General features: G+C 43.2%; 2 protein-coding genes across 4 annotated transcripts in view; one reads left to right on the top strand and one right to left on the bottom strand.

The window, feature by feature from the left end:
* LOC119393682 (separin-like) overlaps nt 1-1,548 on the bottom strand; it is a 63,830-nt gene extending 62,282 nt beyond the window's left edge. Inside the window, exon 1 of the mRNA XM_049416310.1 lies at nt 1,437-1,548. The gene's annotated coding sequence lies outside the window, so the exon portion shown is untranslated. The remainder of the gene's footprint in view (nt 1-1,436) is intronic.
* A 489-nt stretch (nt 1,549-2,037) lies between these two features.
* The window catches only part of LOC119393680 (PHD finger protein 14), a 37,557-nt gene continuing 21,727 nt past the window's right edge, over nt 2,038-17,867 (top strand). For 2 of the 3 annotated variants that reach the window (XR_005183966.2, XM_037660798.2), the window contains exons 1-12: nt 2,056-2,219; nt 2,350-2,472; nt 3,302-3,516; nt 5,997-6,067; nt 6,393-6,448; nt 9,094-9,197; nt 10,353-10,408; nt 12,161-12,272; nt 12,775-12,869; nt 13,984-14,026; nt 14,760-14,894; nt 16,372-16,633. Coding sequence is in view for 2 of the 3 variants with exons in the window: in XM_037660798.2 (XP_037516726.1) it covers nt 2,165-2,219; nt 2,350-2,472; nt 3,302-3,516; nt 5,997-6,067; nt 6,393-6,448; nt 9,094-9,197; nt 10,353-10,408; nt 12,161-12,272; nt 12,775-12,869; nt 13,984-14,026; nt 14,760-14,894; nt 16,372-16,633 (1,327 nt within the window). In the remaining variant the exon portion in view is untranslated. Of the gene's footprint in view, nt 2,220-2,349; nt 2,473-3,301; nt 3,517-5,996; nt 6,068-6,392; nt 6,449-9,093; nt 9,198-10,352; nt 10,409-12,160; nt 12,273-12,774; nt 12,870-13,983; nt 14,027-14,759; nt 14,895-16,371; nt 16,634-17,867 lie in introns of all 3 variants that reach the window. The other variant, XM_037660797.2, reaches the window with a different exon arrangement.

Here is a 17,867-nt window from a genome sequence, read left to right as displayed (position 1 = left end):
GAACTTTTCGAATGTAAAGGTTGCTCTCGTGCACAGCGTGCACAACTCAACAATGCAGCCTTTGAACGAAGGCCCTGTGGGTGCCACCTTATCCCCTCTGTTATGTTGTAAATATGCGTGATCCCCCCCCAAAAATGCACTGCTGAGGCAGTTACGTCACCCTTTGTACGCCCGCATCAAGTAGCTAGTGCCGCCTGGTTGATTTCCGGCAGTCTCATTTGCTTTGTAAATAGTGTGGTGTATTGTAGTCTGCACAGTGGGCGCCGTCAACAAAAGCTGCAACTATAACAGCGTGGTTTTTAAAGATGTTTTCTCTCCTGATGATTTAACGAGCAGCGCCTCTTTTTCTCTCACTCTTTTTTGTGGCGCTCATCTGAGAAACCGCAGCTAATCGCGGAGGCCATGAACCACCTAAGGTACTTAGTGCAATGCCGTGTGTTATTGGCGCAACCTTTCTGTGAAGGGTCCTTCAAAGCAACAAAATGGGCTTACTGTGAAGTACTGTACTTTTTGCCCGTGTGCGAGGGGTTTTAGGCAAAAAAAGATGAAGTCTGTGTCGAAAACCAACGCGCTGCGAAAACGACTACCCGTTGTCCGGACAGGGGCAAGAGAACGAAACATCCCTGGACAGCTGTCAAATATGATCATCACCTTTTCGGGCTCTCCGTTGGCACAATATAGTCTTTTCAGTTCAAGACGTCCCCGCCGCAACGGTGTATTCACAATAGGGAGTTTTCTTATAGGGGCCCCAAAGAAATAGTGTCGAGGCCACTGCGCATACGTGAGACCCAAACAGCGTTTGGGTTTTGCGTTGGGCCGCTATTTCTCGAATTTAGCGGGAGCCCCAAAGCCTGCCCCAAAAGCTTTGCGTCAAACAAACATGACAGCACCCACTGAAGCGACGCATCTTGGCCAAGTAGAGTGACCTAGAATAGTGGGAGTGTCCAAAGCGCCGCAGACCCTATTAAAACTCTTAGCTCCTGCTTGACCCAAAGCGAGCACACGCAAAGGGCTTTGGGGCCCCTAACCCTTGGGGCCCCTATTCGAAAACTCCCCAATAGTTACTCATTCGCGGTAGCACGGCTCAGCGTGGGAGAGCGGAGCCCGTTAATCAGCGTGTCGCTGTGTCGCAAAATGGCAATCCATGGCACTACACCTCTGTTTGCGGGGTATTTCTGACGGTCATGCGCTGCGCAGGCAGTTACAGGGCCGCCACAGGCATAGCGAGGACAGCCAGCCCGAATCAGCAATGTTCGCACCAAAGTGTCCTTTCGACTGTGAAAAGGAATTCTACAGGACAACTTCAGGCGCAGGCGGCTGTTTTGGTCGGCGGTACATGACAGTACGAAATAATTTCGGAAAAGGAGGGGGGGGAGTGCTGTATACCGGTCAGCAACCCCCTGCTACTCCACTGTGACATGGATAACATGACTTACTTCTACTCCTTCCTGCAGTCGACGAGAAACTGTTGCTCAGAAAGGCGATCTGCACAGTGAGGACTTCATGACAGCAGGAGCGCGGATTTAATGAGAACTTGAGCGAGTCTTCAGCGAAGTGTTTCAAAAAACGGCGGTGACCACAGCGGCGACGCGACCAACGCGACAGCTGGATGGATGGATGCTATGAGCGGCACGGCGGCGCGCTATGAGCGTCCCCTTACTGCCCTTACTGCCCTTACCACCAGGCTCGACAAATAAAAAAACTCCCCCCTTTTTTTTATTGCCCTAATGCCTCTACTTTGATTAAATCTATCTTACTGAAGAAAAGAAAACGTAAATTCACAGTCCAGTTTTCTGCCATTTACGGCAGAATGTTCTTATTTTTTGGATGGCTTTTAGCGACTTACTGTGGCACTCAAAAACACGCAAGTGTTCTGTAAGGATAATTGTCTACTAAATTATAATTTAGAATAATGTCATAAAATATCACGCACACACGTTTGTCGCTGTTTTTTGCGTGAGATATTTAATGAAAGGCATCTCGAAAATCTGATAACTAGCGCCACGCTTGCGAACCCAAACAAACTTTGTTTTTGCGAAGCTTCTCTCTAATGGCGAGCGAAACTGTGTGTGTGTAAGTTCGTGCTTTCGAATGTGATCGCTGCTAGCATTTTGTATGAACAAGCGGCTTCCCTGTGATAAGAACTGTACAGATTGTCTTAAACATGACCGACAAAGATGGATACATCGAGAACGTTGGTTTTTTGTACCGCACTATGGGTAAGCTGCTTCATTAGAACGAAGCAAGTGAGCGCGTACATAGCGTTCACGAAACACTAACTTGTTGGATATATAATTCTGGTCTTTCGAATTGCTACACGACTTTGTCTTTCTCTTTTTTTGCCAAAAGTGGAAAGAGATCCTAGCAAGCGGAGGGTGAAACCTGTTGAAAATCACCTGCAACTGCTTGATTTCGCCGACTATGGTGACAGTTCTGATGACAGCGACTTCCAAATCGATGATCACGAGAAAGGTTGGTTGTGATTTAATATGTTTCCGTATCTGTGACGTTCAGTTGATCCTGTATAAAACGGTAAAGCTAATAAGTTAACCGCGCAGCTCAGAGCCTTGTGAAAGCGTGGTCGGCGATTTTGACGATCGAATGGATAACTCGACTAAATGCCAATTTAAACAGCCTCAGTCAATTTCACGACTAACCCTCCAACTCAATAATAGCAGTAATCTAAGCAAGTACGTTTTGCTTGTTCGATGTGTCTTTGTTTTGTTTCATATTTAGGCTATCGGGTTGCTTGAAAAGGCTTTGGTTCCGAATTAAATTCAACATAAAAACCGTTTACGATGCGAGTTACCTTGAGCAGTGGTTTCGGTGCTATGGCGAGCAAGTTCGCATGGTTTACGACCGATGCGAATGCTAGCGTCTCTTTGTTAATGTCTTGAAAAGTTCAGGCGCAACATAATACAGGTGCGCATAATTTAACCTACACATAATTATTAGTGAATTTATAATGATATGCGCAAACAGTTTTATACTTTGTAATTTTCTAACCCTCCGTAGATGCCTGATAGCAAATACCTTATGTAAATATGCCGATGTGGAAGTATCCTGGCCAAGTTCTGCTTATCAAAGTGAGGCTGGGTTTAATGCAGTTTTTTCTTATTCGAACTAGTTGTTTCGCTGCACTTGGAGCTACCAGTAATTAAAGTAGTTAAAAATCTATTATACAGAGCTTCACCATGAGCACTCAAAGCTCACTCAGTTCATTGTTACCTGTAGTAAATTGTTCAAGTGTGTCATATTATTTTCTGAAAACAGCGCATGCTCGCATATATTTGTTTTACAGACCTGGAATCTGACGATCAAGGTGATTCCTCGGAAAATGTGGATGATGACGACGACGAGTCGTCCGGAACAGCGTCGGAAGCAGAAGAAAAATTTTCTCCTCCTGAAGTGGCCAACGGCGTTGCAGAGCCGGATGAAACTAAGAAAGTCCCTAAGCTCATCGTCGGTGACCTCATTGAGAGGGCAAGGCAAAGGCAAAGTCAAGCACGACAGAGAGTAAGAGAAGATATGGTTACAAACTAGTTTAGCATTTTTCCATTCCTTATCTAGTGATCTGTGGGTGCAGTGTTGTTACCTTTCCTTCGAACTGCTCCTCTTCAGTTGCCGTTGCAAATTTTTTTTTTACATGTGGAGATTCGTAAAGTGCCTCCTAGAAGGCACTTTATTGAAAGAATTTTTAATATTATAGCTTTAACATTAGAGAAGTTAAACGAAATTATGAACGGCCCTGTTGCCGTGGCACCAGGAGTGGAAAATCACTGTCAGCAAATACACTCTCTCCCTTTACCTAGCCTTAGCGACATACCTTACCTGCATTATCCCACATTTAATTGTCTGCAATAAACCCCTCCTTCCTTCCTTTCCTTCTCTGTATGGAAAAAGCAGCGTGAACATAAAATCACAGGACGAAGAGGGAACACGCACGATGACATGGGCACGAGCGCGGTGTCGTCATGTGTGTCATGAATCGCCAGCTTGCGCGACAAACTTCATCACTATCTCTATATTTTGCTTCATGGTTATAGGGGTTACTTTGCAACAAACAGATCCACGTGTGCGAAACTGTCCCGTCTTTGGATCACACCGCGCACTAGAGGAGTGTAGTTACTCGCTACTAGTGCTACGCAGCAGCTCTAACAGTCCGTGCTAGACCCCTAACCCGTGGTTCGCGTTGAGTCGCGACCATGGCGGATTTCTGGCCAGTGGTAACAGAGACGAGTTCTTTGCCTGGCACAGTTTATTGTGCCAAAGCGCCACCAACGCAACAAAATATACAGGTAGGAACGAAGCGGCGGAGAAGTTCCGCACGACAGCGTTAAAACAACAACAAAATGGGAAGCACACGAGATGGAGAGTGATAAGGCTCATACTCACCTCTTGTGGCTTTGCAGTTGGACCCTGAGGCAGTAAGTCACCTCACAATAGACCGGGCGTTGCGCAGGGGGTGATGGCAGCTGGGTGGCTCCCGACTCAATCGAACTGTGGTCGTCACCGCTCCCCGAATCGAAAAACCCCGAGGTTCCCAAGAAAGCAGTGCGCGTTCCTTGGGGTCTGGAGAGAAATCTCTCCAGAAAAGGGCAAAGAGGGAAAAATGGGGCATCTCGACTTCGGCCAGGGAGCAGGGCGCGAAGGCTGCGGGAGCTGCACAGTGCCCTCTTTCACACAATCCCTCTCACCACTGCGCGCACAAACATAGCGCGAAGCCGAGGTGCCGCTGCGTTGAAAACAGTGGATTGCGTGTGCAACCCCACACGGTACATCTGCAGCGGCAGAATTGCACGCTCTGCATTGGACCGTGGTCAGTGAACTTCAAGAAGCGCCTGTGACGTGGGGCACACGTGCATGTGACTTTCACACTCTTTTGAAAGGAAAGGAGTGCACGGTCTTCTGTTTGATATTTCCACCGTTTTTGTGTACCACACAGCCTTTCCGTACTATGCAGATGCAATTGCCACCAAGACGTCTACATGCCGCTCATATTTGTTTGTGATGCAGAAAACCTGACAAGGTGCCCTTTAAAAGTTGCCTCTGTGATCTGACCTTCATTATGTCTGAGATTCACTATAAGCATATGTAAATTGGCAAGAAACATACTAGATTTACTTCTGTACATTCGAGAATTTGTTGTACTGTGTTTGTTGCACAAATGTCTCCATTTGAACTAGATTGAGCTGCTAATGGAAAAACTGTGAATAAGGACACAAGACAGAGCTGGATAACACAAGAACTTATGCCATTGCATTTAATTAATACATTGTTCTTGTAACACGAAGTTCACCTTTCAGTTTTATCAAGATAAGTGTCGCAAGTGTCGCTGCTTATTCACTTGTCTGGAAACTGAAGTGTGTTCCATTGTGGACAAAACACAGTGCACAGTACACATAGCATGCCAAGTTGAAGTGGCAATACATTGAAGCGTGAAGTGAAAGAGAAAGGGTGGTCATTCATGAAAATGCAGCATGAAATGGTGAAGCCTGCACAGGTTGTTTGGAAAGAAACCACCAGACTTGAACAATGTTGTCCTGGTTCACAGACTGATCTCAGTGTGACTGGCCATGTGTTGAAGCCATCTTGTCAGATGATCTAACCAGTGGGCTAGCTCTTGACTTCGCAAGGGCAAATGCTTATGCATAGCGAACCCTGGGAACACTGACCAGCACAATGAAATCACAGAAATATGGGCTTTTTTGTAATTTCTTGACACATTTAGTTTATGCAAATGTTTCCCTTATTAGTGTTGTGAAGCTAGGTTTTTTCTTATAAACGACAGGAAAGGGAGGATGGAAGCTTGCGGTGAAAAAATCTGCAAACAATGGGTGGGTGCTCGGGCCGACGTTTCGACAAGTGGACTTGTCTTTTTCAAGACTGGAACCAGCCTCCTTGAAGAACACAAGTCCACTTGTCGAAACGTCGGCTCGAGCACCCACCCACTGTTTATGGATTTTAAAATTCTTTTCTTATTGTTTATTTTGCAGATATCGGGCGAAGGTGAATCCTCCCTGAAGCTGAAAATCACAATCTGTGCTGTTTGCCTTGGTGATATAAGGTAAACATGTTTGTAATTCATGTAACTGTGAACAAGAAAGATAAAATTTAATCAAATAACTTTTCTAAAAGCGATAATATATCTGAACGTGTCGCTGTTGAGCACATGTGCAGGAGGACTGTCTTCTTTTCTGTTTAGATCCTTTACCTCTAGACACGTCTGCGAACGTGATTGTTTGTGATATATGGTCCACATATAGCGTACTAGTGTGTAGCATACTAGTTTCCTCATTCTCAAACTTAAGTTAACTTTTAAATAAGGTTAGATGATCCAAAAGATATGAATATGCAGTTAAGCATGAGCTTGACTTTTTCCATTTTTACAGCATAGAAGATGATGAAATTGTCGAGTGCGACTGCTGTGGTGTGTCTGTTCATGAAGGTGAGTGAGAGGAAAGGAGCAGTGCAGTGACTGCATTGTGTTCTCAAGCCAACCGAGATGTATCAAGTTTCAAGTTTTCAAGTTTATTCAACAATGATGTTAGTTGTACAAGTGCGTACAAGACTGGTAATACACAAGGAGCCCCAAAGTTAGAAACTGTCAGAGGGGCTCCCATACATGGTGTGTGAACGAGAGAAAAAAGAAACTCTGAAGAACAAACAATTGCAAGTTACAATACACAACATAAGAGCAATGTAACATGTACCAATTCTTATCGCTACAATCAGAAACAGTGGCTAGGATGAAGACAGGTTGATGATTTAATGATGTAAGGAAGGGAATTTCGCAGCTCTATTCCCGTAAATGTGGTAGTGAACTTATCATAGTTTGTGTGAACTTTAGGCAGAAGGTGGTTATCAAGCTCAGAAAACCTAGTAATGCTATTATTTACAAGGCCTTCTACAACAATGCCATGTATATGTACAATACCACGAAAAAGCCTATACAACCCAACTGATAACTTCAGCTGAAAGAGCTGATGAAGAGGATGTATATCAGTGATGGAAGTGCTGCTCCAATTGCTCCAAACTGCTCCAAAAGAGAAACGCTGCTCCATGCTGCTCCAAACTGTAATTTTTGTTTGTAACTGCTCCGAACCTGCTCCGTAATAGCACTGGGAAGCTGAAAACATTAACCGTGTGATCATGTGAATGAACATTAACCGTGTGATCGTCCTGCGAGCCTAAACAAAACCAAAAACAAGCTTATACTATCATCCGAGTATGCCGCATGTATACTAGCTGCATACTAGCATTGTCAATATATATCTCATTTAGCAATATATTTGTACCTGACAAGCAGACTATTTTGGTGAAATGTTCGCGAGATTAGTTCATTATCATGGTGATTAATAACTGCCATTGTTACAAATGTGACGTGGGACTTGCATTTATCGCTTTTATCAGCTTTGACCTCATTTATGCCACAAGAACAGGCATTTTAAGTGCATTGCTAGCTCATTGAGTTGCTTTTTTTTATTTTCAGTGCAGGCTATTTTGGTGAAGTATGAAAATGACAGATTGCTTTGATCTCGTACCATTTATAAACCGCTTCTTTGGTGATGGTCATATGTGATTGTGGTTACTTATATCATTTGGTGTTCAGCTTTATCGCTTTTATATAATTTCTGCCACAAGTACTGGCATTTTAAATATATAGGTCATCTTCCTTAGTGTTCAGTGAACATCCATCTATTTAATAATGTTTCTTGCAATTAGCACTGACTATTGTATGTGCAATATGTTTAATAATAAATAATAATGTTTATGAAATGCTTCAATGATGCTTTAAACTCCAGGAGTTGCACAGAATATTTTGTCATCAGCTCCAAAAACACCGATTGCTGCTCCAAAGCAGCATTTTTTTTGCTCCAGAATCTGCTCCAAAAAGCAAAATGTCGCTTCCATCATTGGTATATTTAAATTGTAATAAAGTGGGGTTGCATTGGGTAAGAAATGGCTGAAAGTCATGAGACGAAGTGCTTGATTTTGCAGGCGTTGAGGTGGGTGAAATATGTGTTACCCCACGCTGATGTGCACTAATATAGATGACTTTGAATATGTGCATAATAAAGGGAATGGATGTGGTAAGAAGTTTGATGAACTGCAAAGTAAGGCCCTGCACTTGGACAGAAAACATGGCCATCCATCTCTCGTGTGAAATGTGGCTGTGAGCATAAGTACCACAGTTGCAGCAAACTCTACACTCTTTCGCCTTGTCAAATTGTCGTTGAAAGCTGGTGATAAAGTTGAAAGAGAATCGGCGCATGTCCTTGCACCTCTTGCCTACGTTGTAAGCTGCGCTGTGCTGCTTACCATTTTGTTGGCTCATGTATTTAATGCTCACATTTGCATTTATTTTTGGAATAGCAGAGAGATACTACTAAGCACATTGAACGAAGGGTCATATAATATAAGCTGTTACCTGTATAAAAGTCATACGAGTGCTTTGTTTACTATTTATATGATGATTAGGGATGGGCGAATAGCAAAGTTAAAGTTTGATGTGAATACCGATTTTGTCGAGTAATTTCAAATAGAATAGTGTATATCACATATTATAAAGAAAAATGGGCATTTTTGTCTAAACCCAACTAGATTGCATAATATTTTTAAGAATTGGAACGAGGTGTTTGTGAATGTCACTTTTTTGGTTCGAAGTGTAAGCAAATTTGAGTAGTTGCGGAATTTTAGTAGCAATAGGGTGCAAGTTGTAAACCTTAAAATACGTTACATGTTAAAATTTGCCATACTTGGCACATGTAAGCCTGCATAAGAAGCTTTTAAACTTACATTTAACCTTCAAGTGTGGCTTCGCAGCAGTGCGGATTTTTTTCTCTGTAGGTGGTTTCACGGCATAGCAGCCCTAAGCTGCAGTGAAACCATCTTTTCAGGCGCGTCGCATGCGGTCAAATGTACATCTATTCGTTCATTTCGAGTAGTTCAAAATTTTGAGTAGTTCAAATTCCTGTTGAAGCGAATTCGAATACTGAAATATGTGTTTGATTATTCGAAGCGCTCAAAGATTCGCCCATCCGTAACGGTAATGTTTACTGAACAATATGCGTGTGTGCTTTTTTTTTATAGGCTGCTACGGTATTACGGACAGCGACTCAGTCATGAGCACGGGCTCCTCCAGTTCGACAGAGCCGTGGTTTTGTGATGCCTGCCGAGCTGGGCAGAAAGAGCCTGTGAGTTTAACACTGCTTCGGTTTTTATATTGGAGCGCTCGCATGCATGTTAAATTTTGCATCCAAGGGGTGTCTTTGTCTCTCAATTGAGTCCCTTAATAAGACAGTAGTTTGGACCAGTTGGTATTGGTTCATCATGAAATTAAACATTGCACGAACAACTAGTATAAAGGAAGAGCGGCACACACAACAAGCGATTAGTGTGCGTGTTGCTCTTCCTTTAGTCCAAGTTCTTTGTGTGCTGTTTAAATTCATGATGAAGCCCTAATTTTTTTAATGTTTTGCTGAGAGCTTGATGAGGGGGCTTTAGCAATTAATTCATGTGGCTAACATATGTTTAATTGAGATCCTAGCAGTGCACATTTAAATACATTTAGCTTGAAACTCGCCTTGCAATCTAACTACAGTAAAAGCTCGTTAATTTGGATTTCACGGGACCGAAAAAAGTGTCCAAATTAATTGAATGCCGAAATATCAAAAGTGTCAAGAAAACAATAAATAGGCGGGTATTGCCTTAATGCACTTTCATTTTTTTCATAAATACGTAAATTCAGTACTTATTTTGCATAAGAGCAGTGTAAAAGCCGCGATTTCTGTCATTCATGACTCCATTCACAATGTGACCGCAACTCAAGAACCCTGTGTCTTATGCTGAAACGTATTCTGAACCCATCGTGTTGGCGACCACGCCTTTCTGAAAGCTCGCGGCCCTTTCTGTTGTCCGCAAACGCTGTCTTCGCTCCTTTGCGTCGCACATTTGCAGCGCTTCATGCTCAGTGCACTCCTAGGATATTCCGAATTAACCGGGTGGCGGCCAAATATAACCAAATTCAGAAAACTTTGCTGCCCTTAGACAATACATATGCTTTCCGGGACCAAAGAACATGTCCGAATTATTCAATTTTCTTAATTAAGGAGGGTCAAATTAACAAGCTTTTACTGTATATTGTTTTTCACTGCATAGGAGTACTGACAGTTTACAGTGATTCTAACTCACCTGGCTTGCAGACGTTTACCTACGCTAATTGTTTAAGTGTCTTCATGGACTGCTTGGAACTCTTCTCGCTTGCTATTGTGAAGCCCTCCTATCTATTTTCCTGGCCATTATCTCAGCTTTTTTTGCCACCATAAATGTCCCTCTCATCTATTTTCCAGATTTGTGAACTCTGCCCAAACACTGGAGGCATATTCAAAGAAACGGACGTTGGCAAGTATGTTGAGATGCAAGTCTGTGTGATCTTTGAACGAATTAGCTCTAGTGTATTTGGCAGTTTCACATATACATTCCTGTCTTGCTAAGCATTGTGCTGTACACTGTGAAGCTACTACCACGAAAGGGAGGCTGAACTTACGGAATCTTCCTCCACCTTGCGGGTTTCTGCGAATGGCACTTTGTTAGCTAGCGCAACACCTCTATGTTTCTGATGCCTGTTGGAATGGTCTTAACCCCTTTGCTTCCACAGCTAGTGCAGCACTCACCACCTAGAAAGCGCTTGTTTTTGTACATTTTTGATAAGTGGCAGCATACTGCACGCAATTTTCTTTTAGTTTGGTCTTGCTTGAACCAGATGGAGATACACATTCACTGTTTTGAAAGCAACTGGCTGGGAAAAAAAAGTTCTACGAGCCCATACATGTTTTCATCATAGATGAGTTGCACAACCTTCTAAAGTAGCTTTCCTGCACAATTGTTTTGTGCAGTGTAGCGTTTCGCATGTTTAACCAATGTGGACGCGATGGTTTGGCCATGACTGGGCTGAAAGGGAGACACGACGCTTGCTCTTGTTCTCATATGTGGCATCTGCCCTCTAGTCCGGATGTGCCCACGTGAAACGCTACACCGCACGTAACAATTGTAACAAGGATGGAACGCACCGCCGTTGTGCATGAATTTTTGTTGTGCAGAGAAGCTGCCTTATAGTTTTTTCAACTCGTCTATTGTAAACATGGTGACGCGGAGTAGTCAAGGCCTCTCCAGCAAGTTTGCCAGATTGCTCTTGGCAATGGTGCTTAAAGCGACCATAATGAGGTCAACGATTTTAGTCTGGACGTCGTGGATTGTGAAGGCACCGATAATGACAGTGATGATAAAGTGATGCTGCTATCAAGGAACGAGTTGTCAGTCTGTGCTTGTGTCATGTTCGTTCTTCCTTATCCTCCGTTCTGGTCACGCTGCCCGCTTTGCAAATTATATTCAGTCAGCAAACCATCCAGCTTTGCCATTTCAGTTTACTTCATTTTTTATTGATCAATTGGTCGATCAGTCAGGTAAAATACTGCTGGTCATGTTTGGCCCTATTAGTAGTCATCTCTGCCTGCCTCTGTGGTTCCTGTGTAATGAGTGTGGGATGCCTAATCATTTCTCCCTTGGAAGTAAGAAATTTTTGAACCACTCAGTAGTAGCACTAAACTGCATCGAAAACCCATAAGTCTCCCAAGGTTCCCCAGAGAGAAAGATTTGCAGTTCAGAAAAATGCATCATGACCCAGGAATCACTCCTGACACCAACACCTTTGTAAGGTGGTTCCTATATTGCCTGAGCTAAAAAGAAGGCCAGCAGGTTGTGGAACTAGACCGAATTGAATGACATATCGAATTGCAGTGACAGTTGTGGGTCAGTCATAATTTATTATTTTCTCTTTATAAATCTTCCTTCACCTCAAGGATTGATAAAGGTGGTACCGATGTGTGTGTCAGTGCAACCTTATGTAATCAGTGACTTCATTTGTTCATTAATTAATAAATAATTAATTTGAAATCACAGGTTGCTGAAGTAGGTCTCAAACCATTTCTTTGTTGCTTCCATTGCAGCCTAACTGAAGTTTCGCGATCAAGAAACCTATAGATCAACACATTCCATCTTGTCATCTCTGTTTTTCATTGCACCTTAAGTTTACTATGGAATGCTAACCAAACCCCCTCCAGTGTTTTGCTTAATTACATTGGGCACCCTTCATTTGCAGGTGGGTGCACCTGGTTTGTGCATTGTACATCCCAGGGGTAGCCTTTGGCAATGTGGAGAAGCTCACTCCCGTAACACTGTTCGAGATGCCCTACTCACGATGGGGCGCCAAGGTCAGTTCAGAGCAGCAGCACTGCGTGGTTCTTATCCCGCTTTTTTTTTCCCCTCAAAGGCAATCTCTGCGTAGGTCGTTAGGTTGTTTGTGAAGCTCGTTTGTTTCTGTTGAACTGTACTGAGGTCTTCACGTAGAACACGTAGAATGTTTTTTGATAATTCAAACTGTGTGGCTGGTTCCGGCAAAATTGACATATTCAAGTAGAGCAAAATTGCCTGATTGTTATTTCTAACAAAATTTCAGACTCGTATCTAACTCCCCTCTCCCCCCCCCCCTTTCTAACAGACACGCACTCGCCTTTTAATGTCACAGTTCTTATTAGAACAAATTTCCAGTCTCTCTAGAAGTCGAATTAGCGAGGTTCCACTCTACTTCATGTTTCACTTTATGAATGCCTTGATGAAAAACGTGAACATGAACAAAAAGGACTGGATCATGAGATTTGAGGGGAACTTGTTGCTAGCTTCAGTCGTAACTCTTAGGCTGCTGTCTCTGTGCAGTCGTGTGTGCTGTGTGAAGATGAACGCCTCAGCCGCACTGGAGTGTGCATCACGTGTGATGCCGGCATGTGCAAAGCATCGTTCCACGTAACCTGGTGAGCCCTCCCAGATGACATTTCCTAGGACTGGTGCCTGTGTGGTGTTAGGCGATTAATGTATTGGAATTGCTTTTTATGATGTTATATTACAATGATGTCGAAAGAAAGGTAAAGGAAAGGCAGGAAGGTTGACTACACGCAAAATCTTCTTTGATGCCCTACGCTGAGAGCTGCGTGATGTAGAAAGATTGCTGCCGCAGTTACATTAATATACTGGATAATGCATTAAAAGCTTTCGCGAGCAAGTAGCGCACCATTAAAGGGACACGAAAGAGAAACAATGAATCGGTTTAGATCGATAAATTGTGCTCTGAGAACTCTAACGCCGTTAATCTCGCCATCATAGGTTTATTAATAGAGGGGAAAATGAAGTTCAAAGTTTCATTTTTAAATTTCGCGCCGAAATCTCCCCGTGTGGCGTCAGGGATTTCAAAGTGTATTTATCGTATTTCGGCGCCATTGGCTCAACAAAATTGCCCCAAACTTGGTATGTTAAGTCTATGGCCCCCTCAGAGGACAGTGTACTTCATTTTTACCGATTAAGAACTACGTAGTCTCTAGTAGGCGCCGTCAAAACATGTGGCCTCACGGTGAATGGTGCAGAAACTTCAAAGAGGCGTCGCCACCCACATTTTGTTTTTGCCCGTTTTCTCGCTTACTAAGCGTCTTATTGCAGCAAGCGTGGTGTTTTTGGTATCGTGAAAGAGTACTTTACTAATATGAGAAAAATCGTTTTGCTTTTTAGTGTCCCTTTAACAATTGGCAAGTTAAAGTAAACAGGTAACTAACCAACTAGCCCGGCAACGTGCCTTAGCAGGTAACTAGCAAACTACAGTGAGTGTTACATTTTTATGGCTCAAGCTATTGAAAAAATGTTCCTGGCTATGCCACTGCCTGTTCTCCTTTAATTCTTGGTCTTGCAATGCAGTGTGAATTGTTTAGTGTGTTTAAGTAAGGTTCACCAGGAGCCATTACTTGCAAGAGGCACGATCAGTATATTAATTTCTCACCAAATAGTTTTTGGAGATTTGATATTATGATTATGCAGCTTTTGCTTACTAGATAATTTTTAATTGTCTGAGCGCTTCTTTGGTTTCTCACCTTTTTGCAGTGCCCAGAGAGAAGGTTTGCTCTCCGAAGCTTCAATGGAGGAGGTACAGTCTTTTCTATTTTAATAAATTAACAGCACTGCATACTATTTCGGCTTACTTTTAGGCAACAGTCTGCCCGGTTCCCTGAATTCGCCCAGTTGCCTCACCCAGTATTTTTGGGGTAGTGTTTTCCCTTACAAGAATGCATACTGCTGGCTGCACCATACAAATCAGGTTGAGTAAATTATACTGACTAATGTGCCCCAAAGTGTTGGCTTTTGTGCAACATCAGATGCATGGCATATCCTTTGGCTGTTTGCTGAAACATGGGCGACCAGAATGAAGACCCTAAATCCATGTTAATCTTACGAAAGGCTGGAGTGATGCCAGATGTACAGGAATACTACACCCATTTGAGGAAGGACATTAAGTTTTCAAGGACAATGTTGTTGTTCTGGCGCTATGTACAGATATAAGATTTTATTAAATTGTCCATTATTTCCCATATTTCTTGTTCAAGATCACCCCCACCCCACCCCCACCCCCCAAAAAAGCAACAATTCTTGTCATTTGCAGTTTGTCATAATGTCACTAAACAGCAAGCATTACAAAAGTCCAGGCGGAGATCTGAAAGAAAACACTGATGATGATGAAGAAGATGGGACTGTGATGCTTTGTATGATGTGTGTAGCATCACTTCACATGTCAAATTGCGTTTATTGCAATAAATAATGCATCGTGGTGTACACCCAAACATGGACTCTGAGACGTGGTACCTTGTGGCTCTGTGTTGCAGATTGCAGATCCATTCTTCGCCTACTGCAAACTGCATGCCGACAAGATGATTGTCCGAAGCAAACGGAGGAACTGGCTTGCGCTGCAATCGCGCAACAGGAATCAAGCAGCTGCACCTCAAGATTCTAGAGAGAAGGTGCGTGTCTTACGGGGAATAGAATGTCGCGTGTTTCCTGCAAGGTTTCTGATTTGTTGAACCATGTGCTACCATTGTTGGCATATGCATTCACTGAAAGCGGTAGTGTCAGTTGTATGATATCAGAAACGATTCAAGAGTGCGCCAGGCAGCCTTATGTGGTGGTTGGTTGAAAGCCATGCTATGTCCATATAACCGAAAGCTGCCAGATTTGCTGTTGAAGTTGTTCACTTCTCTTGAAGTACATGGTGACTCACTCTCTCCACATGCCCCTTTGATAGTTGAATAGACACTTTTTCTTTGTGGCAGTGGGGTCATATAATGCATGTGTGCATGCCAGTGCTGTCTGCTACCACAAAACCACCAAATAATGTTTCAGTGGTGTGAACAGTTTTCTTTTTTCTTGCATCCAAAGCCATGCTCCGCTTGGTGAACATTTTAAACTGGTCACATTAAAATGCAACATAATTAATCATTTGTTGCGCTTTCGAGTGGTTGAGGGTTTGCCAGCTATGAAACGTAAAAATAAAAATGACGTGAACACTGTGTGTTCTAACTAGCATTGAAAGTTGGGCAAATTAGTATGAGATCATCCAACAAACTGTGCAGAAGGACGGGACACAAGGAATGAAAAGGACAGACGACCACAGACTCACAACTGATTTATTGAATACATAGCACAGTTTGATAGTGTCCAGCAAGTGTCGCTATCAAAAAGTAACAACGTAATAAAAACAAGGACAGTTAAAGATTTCAATCAAGGCTGTGTAGTCAACTGTAGCACATGGAGATAAAGGATTTCAATCAAGACTGCATAGTCAACTGTAGCACGTGGAGAGCAGATACTGTGTGCTCCTTTGGCATGCACTTGTTAAGTGCATAGCATTCACCTTAAAACGCAATATAATTTCATTTTAAGTGCATAGCACTTTAGGCGCCTGGCTTGTTGTCCATCCACTGTCTCTTGTCGCATGGTCACGCAGTGGTCAATACAGGCCTAAAACAAGGCTAACAATGCTCAAAACCAGTGCAAAATAAACTAACAAAATCTAAAATAAAATAAACTTCAGAAACAACCAAGAATTAATTGCAATAATTTACCTAAAATTGTGAAAAACACTCCTGAAACATCCGGCTGATATCTGTGCTGCGCAGGAGAAGGCACCGCCGCCTTGGCCGAGGTGCTTGCCAAGACAGTGGCAAGCGCACGATTGCCAAGTAAATTGCTAGGTTGACCATGCTACACACTTCCTGGAGTTTCACGGCAGTGGAGCTGCATTAAGTGCAGGATATAGAACTTCAACTACACCAAGGCCTACACAACAATGACATTAGCACTATAATAACCGCAGAGTTACCACTGGATAGGAGCCGTATCTGTGCTACATTAAGCACTGGATTTAGAGTTTTTTCATTTTGGTCACTCAGAAATAAAGGCCTCATGTTGCTGATTAATTCTGAACCTCCACCTGGGCAGGCACGTGTCGAACGCAAGCTGGCTTGGCACCGTGAGCGCTACCAACGTCATCGTGCCGAACGGCCCCCACCGTGGGTGCCAACGCAGAAGATGGCACGCCTGTTGACGAGCAGCCCATGGGCATGCCGACAGCTGTTGCGCAAGGCCCAGCTCATGGGCGTGTCACAGCCTGGTCACCTGGCAGCTGAAGGGGTGGCGGACGCCCGCCGCAAGTGGCACGTGCCACCCGCCTTCAGCCTTGAGTTTGTCAGCTACTACCTGGGTAAGTCAATGTACAGGACATACACCCGTGAACATGCACATGTTGATAAAGACGAAGAAGTGTGCAATAGACTCACGGAAACATTCTTTATTAAGATGATGTGTGATCATTGCGCATCTGAACCTTCTGCTTGTTTGCTTGATTGCGAGGTACGCACGCTTAGCAGTTTTTGTCCCGTGACCTCAAGTCATTTTTGCATTCGTTTTTGTTTCAATAAACTTCAGTTGTTAGACAGCGCTCGTACTGTGTCTTTCTCGTCTTGTGTGTCCATCGTGTTCGTGCCGATTTTCCGAGTATGTATTGTTTCCAACTCTCCCACCTCTCTGCCTTACAGTAGACTCTTGATATTTCAAACTTTCGGTTAATTCAAACAAATCTTAAATTTTTGGTTGGCCCGCTATGTTTTCAATGTATTTTAAAGCCGCTTAATTCAAACTGCCGCACCGCACAAATTTGGTTCATTCAAACTTTTTGCTTGTCCATGCCTGGAAATATCTGCTGCCTTTGTTGCTTCTAGCTGAACATTTGTGTTTTTATGTCACTAACACTTGCAAATAAAGCCGACTGCCTGCCTACAGAATGGCCAAACTGACCAAGCTGCGCACACTAACAATCGCGTGCTCACCGAGGAAGAAAAAAAAAGAAAAGAAAAACGTTCTGGCCTCAGTCTATCTCGTGCCAAACGCTTCTTAAAGGAGTACTAACACGAAATTTAAATATTTTCGGCTTGTTGCTCTAAATAAAAACGCCGGTGTTGAGAACCCTAGAAACAGTGTCTTAGTGCTTATGAATGCATTGAATATATTTTTTAATACCGCTGCCTTAGAAAAGCACTTTCGGTTTCGGTATCGATGGGGTGGCTTAGCAGGGCCCTGTCAAATTAGTTAGACGTCCGGGAAGACTGTAACTCGCAACATACTAGCAACAGCTCTGTCATTTGCTGTCAGTCGCACGTGGTTCACGTAAACAACGATGTGTGAATTGTTGTCCACCGACTTTGACAGTGATTTCTGCGATTTAGGCTGCATGCAGGACGCAGACTTTGCAATCCCACTAAATGGTGTTGACTCATCGTGATAATGTCCATTGCAGTGGGGCTGGCTTGCAGATGCTGAGTCACAAAATCTTTAAAATCCAAGTAAAATATTTTATACGTGTTGTCTGGCTCCGGTGTGTGGAGAGAGATGATTGTACATATCATGGAAACGAAAAATGTTCCTTTTGGGGTGCCTCA

This window comes from Rhipicephalus sanguineus, chromosome 5, assembly GCF_013339695.2.
Source record: "Rhipicephalus sanguineus isolate Rsan-2018 chromosome 5, BIME_Rsan_1.4, whole genome shotgun sequence".
Classification (NCBI taxonomy): Eukaryota; Metazoa; Arthropoda; class Arachnida; order Ixodida; family Ixodidae; genus Rhipicephalus; species Rhipicephalus sanguineus.
The sequence above is the reverse complement of the archived record's forward strand: the minus strand, read 5'-3'. Positions and strand labels throughout refer to the sequence as shown.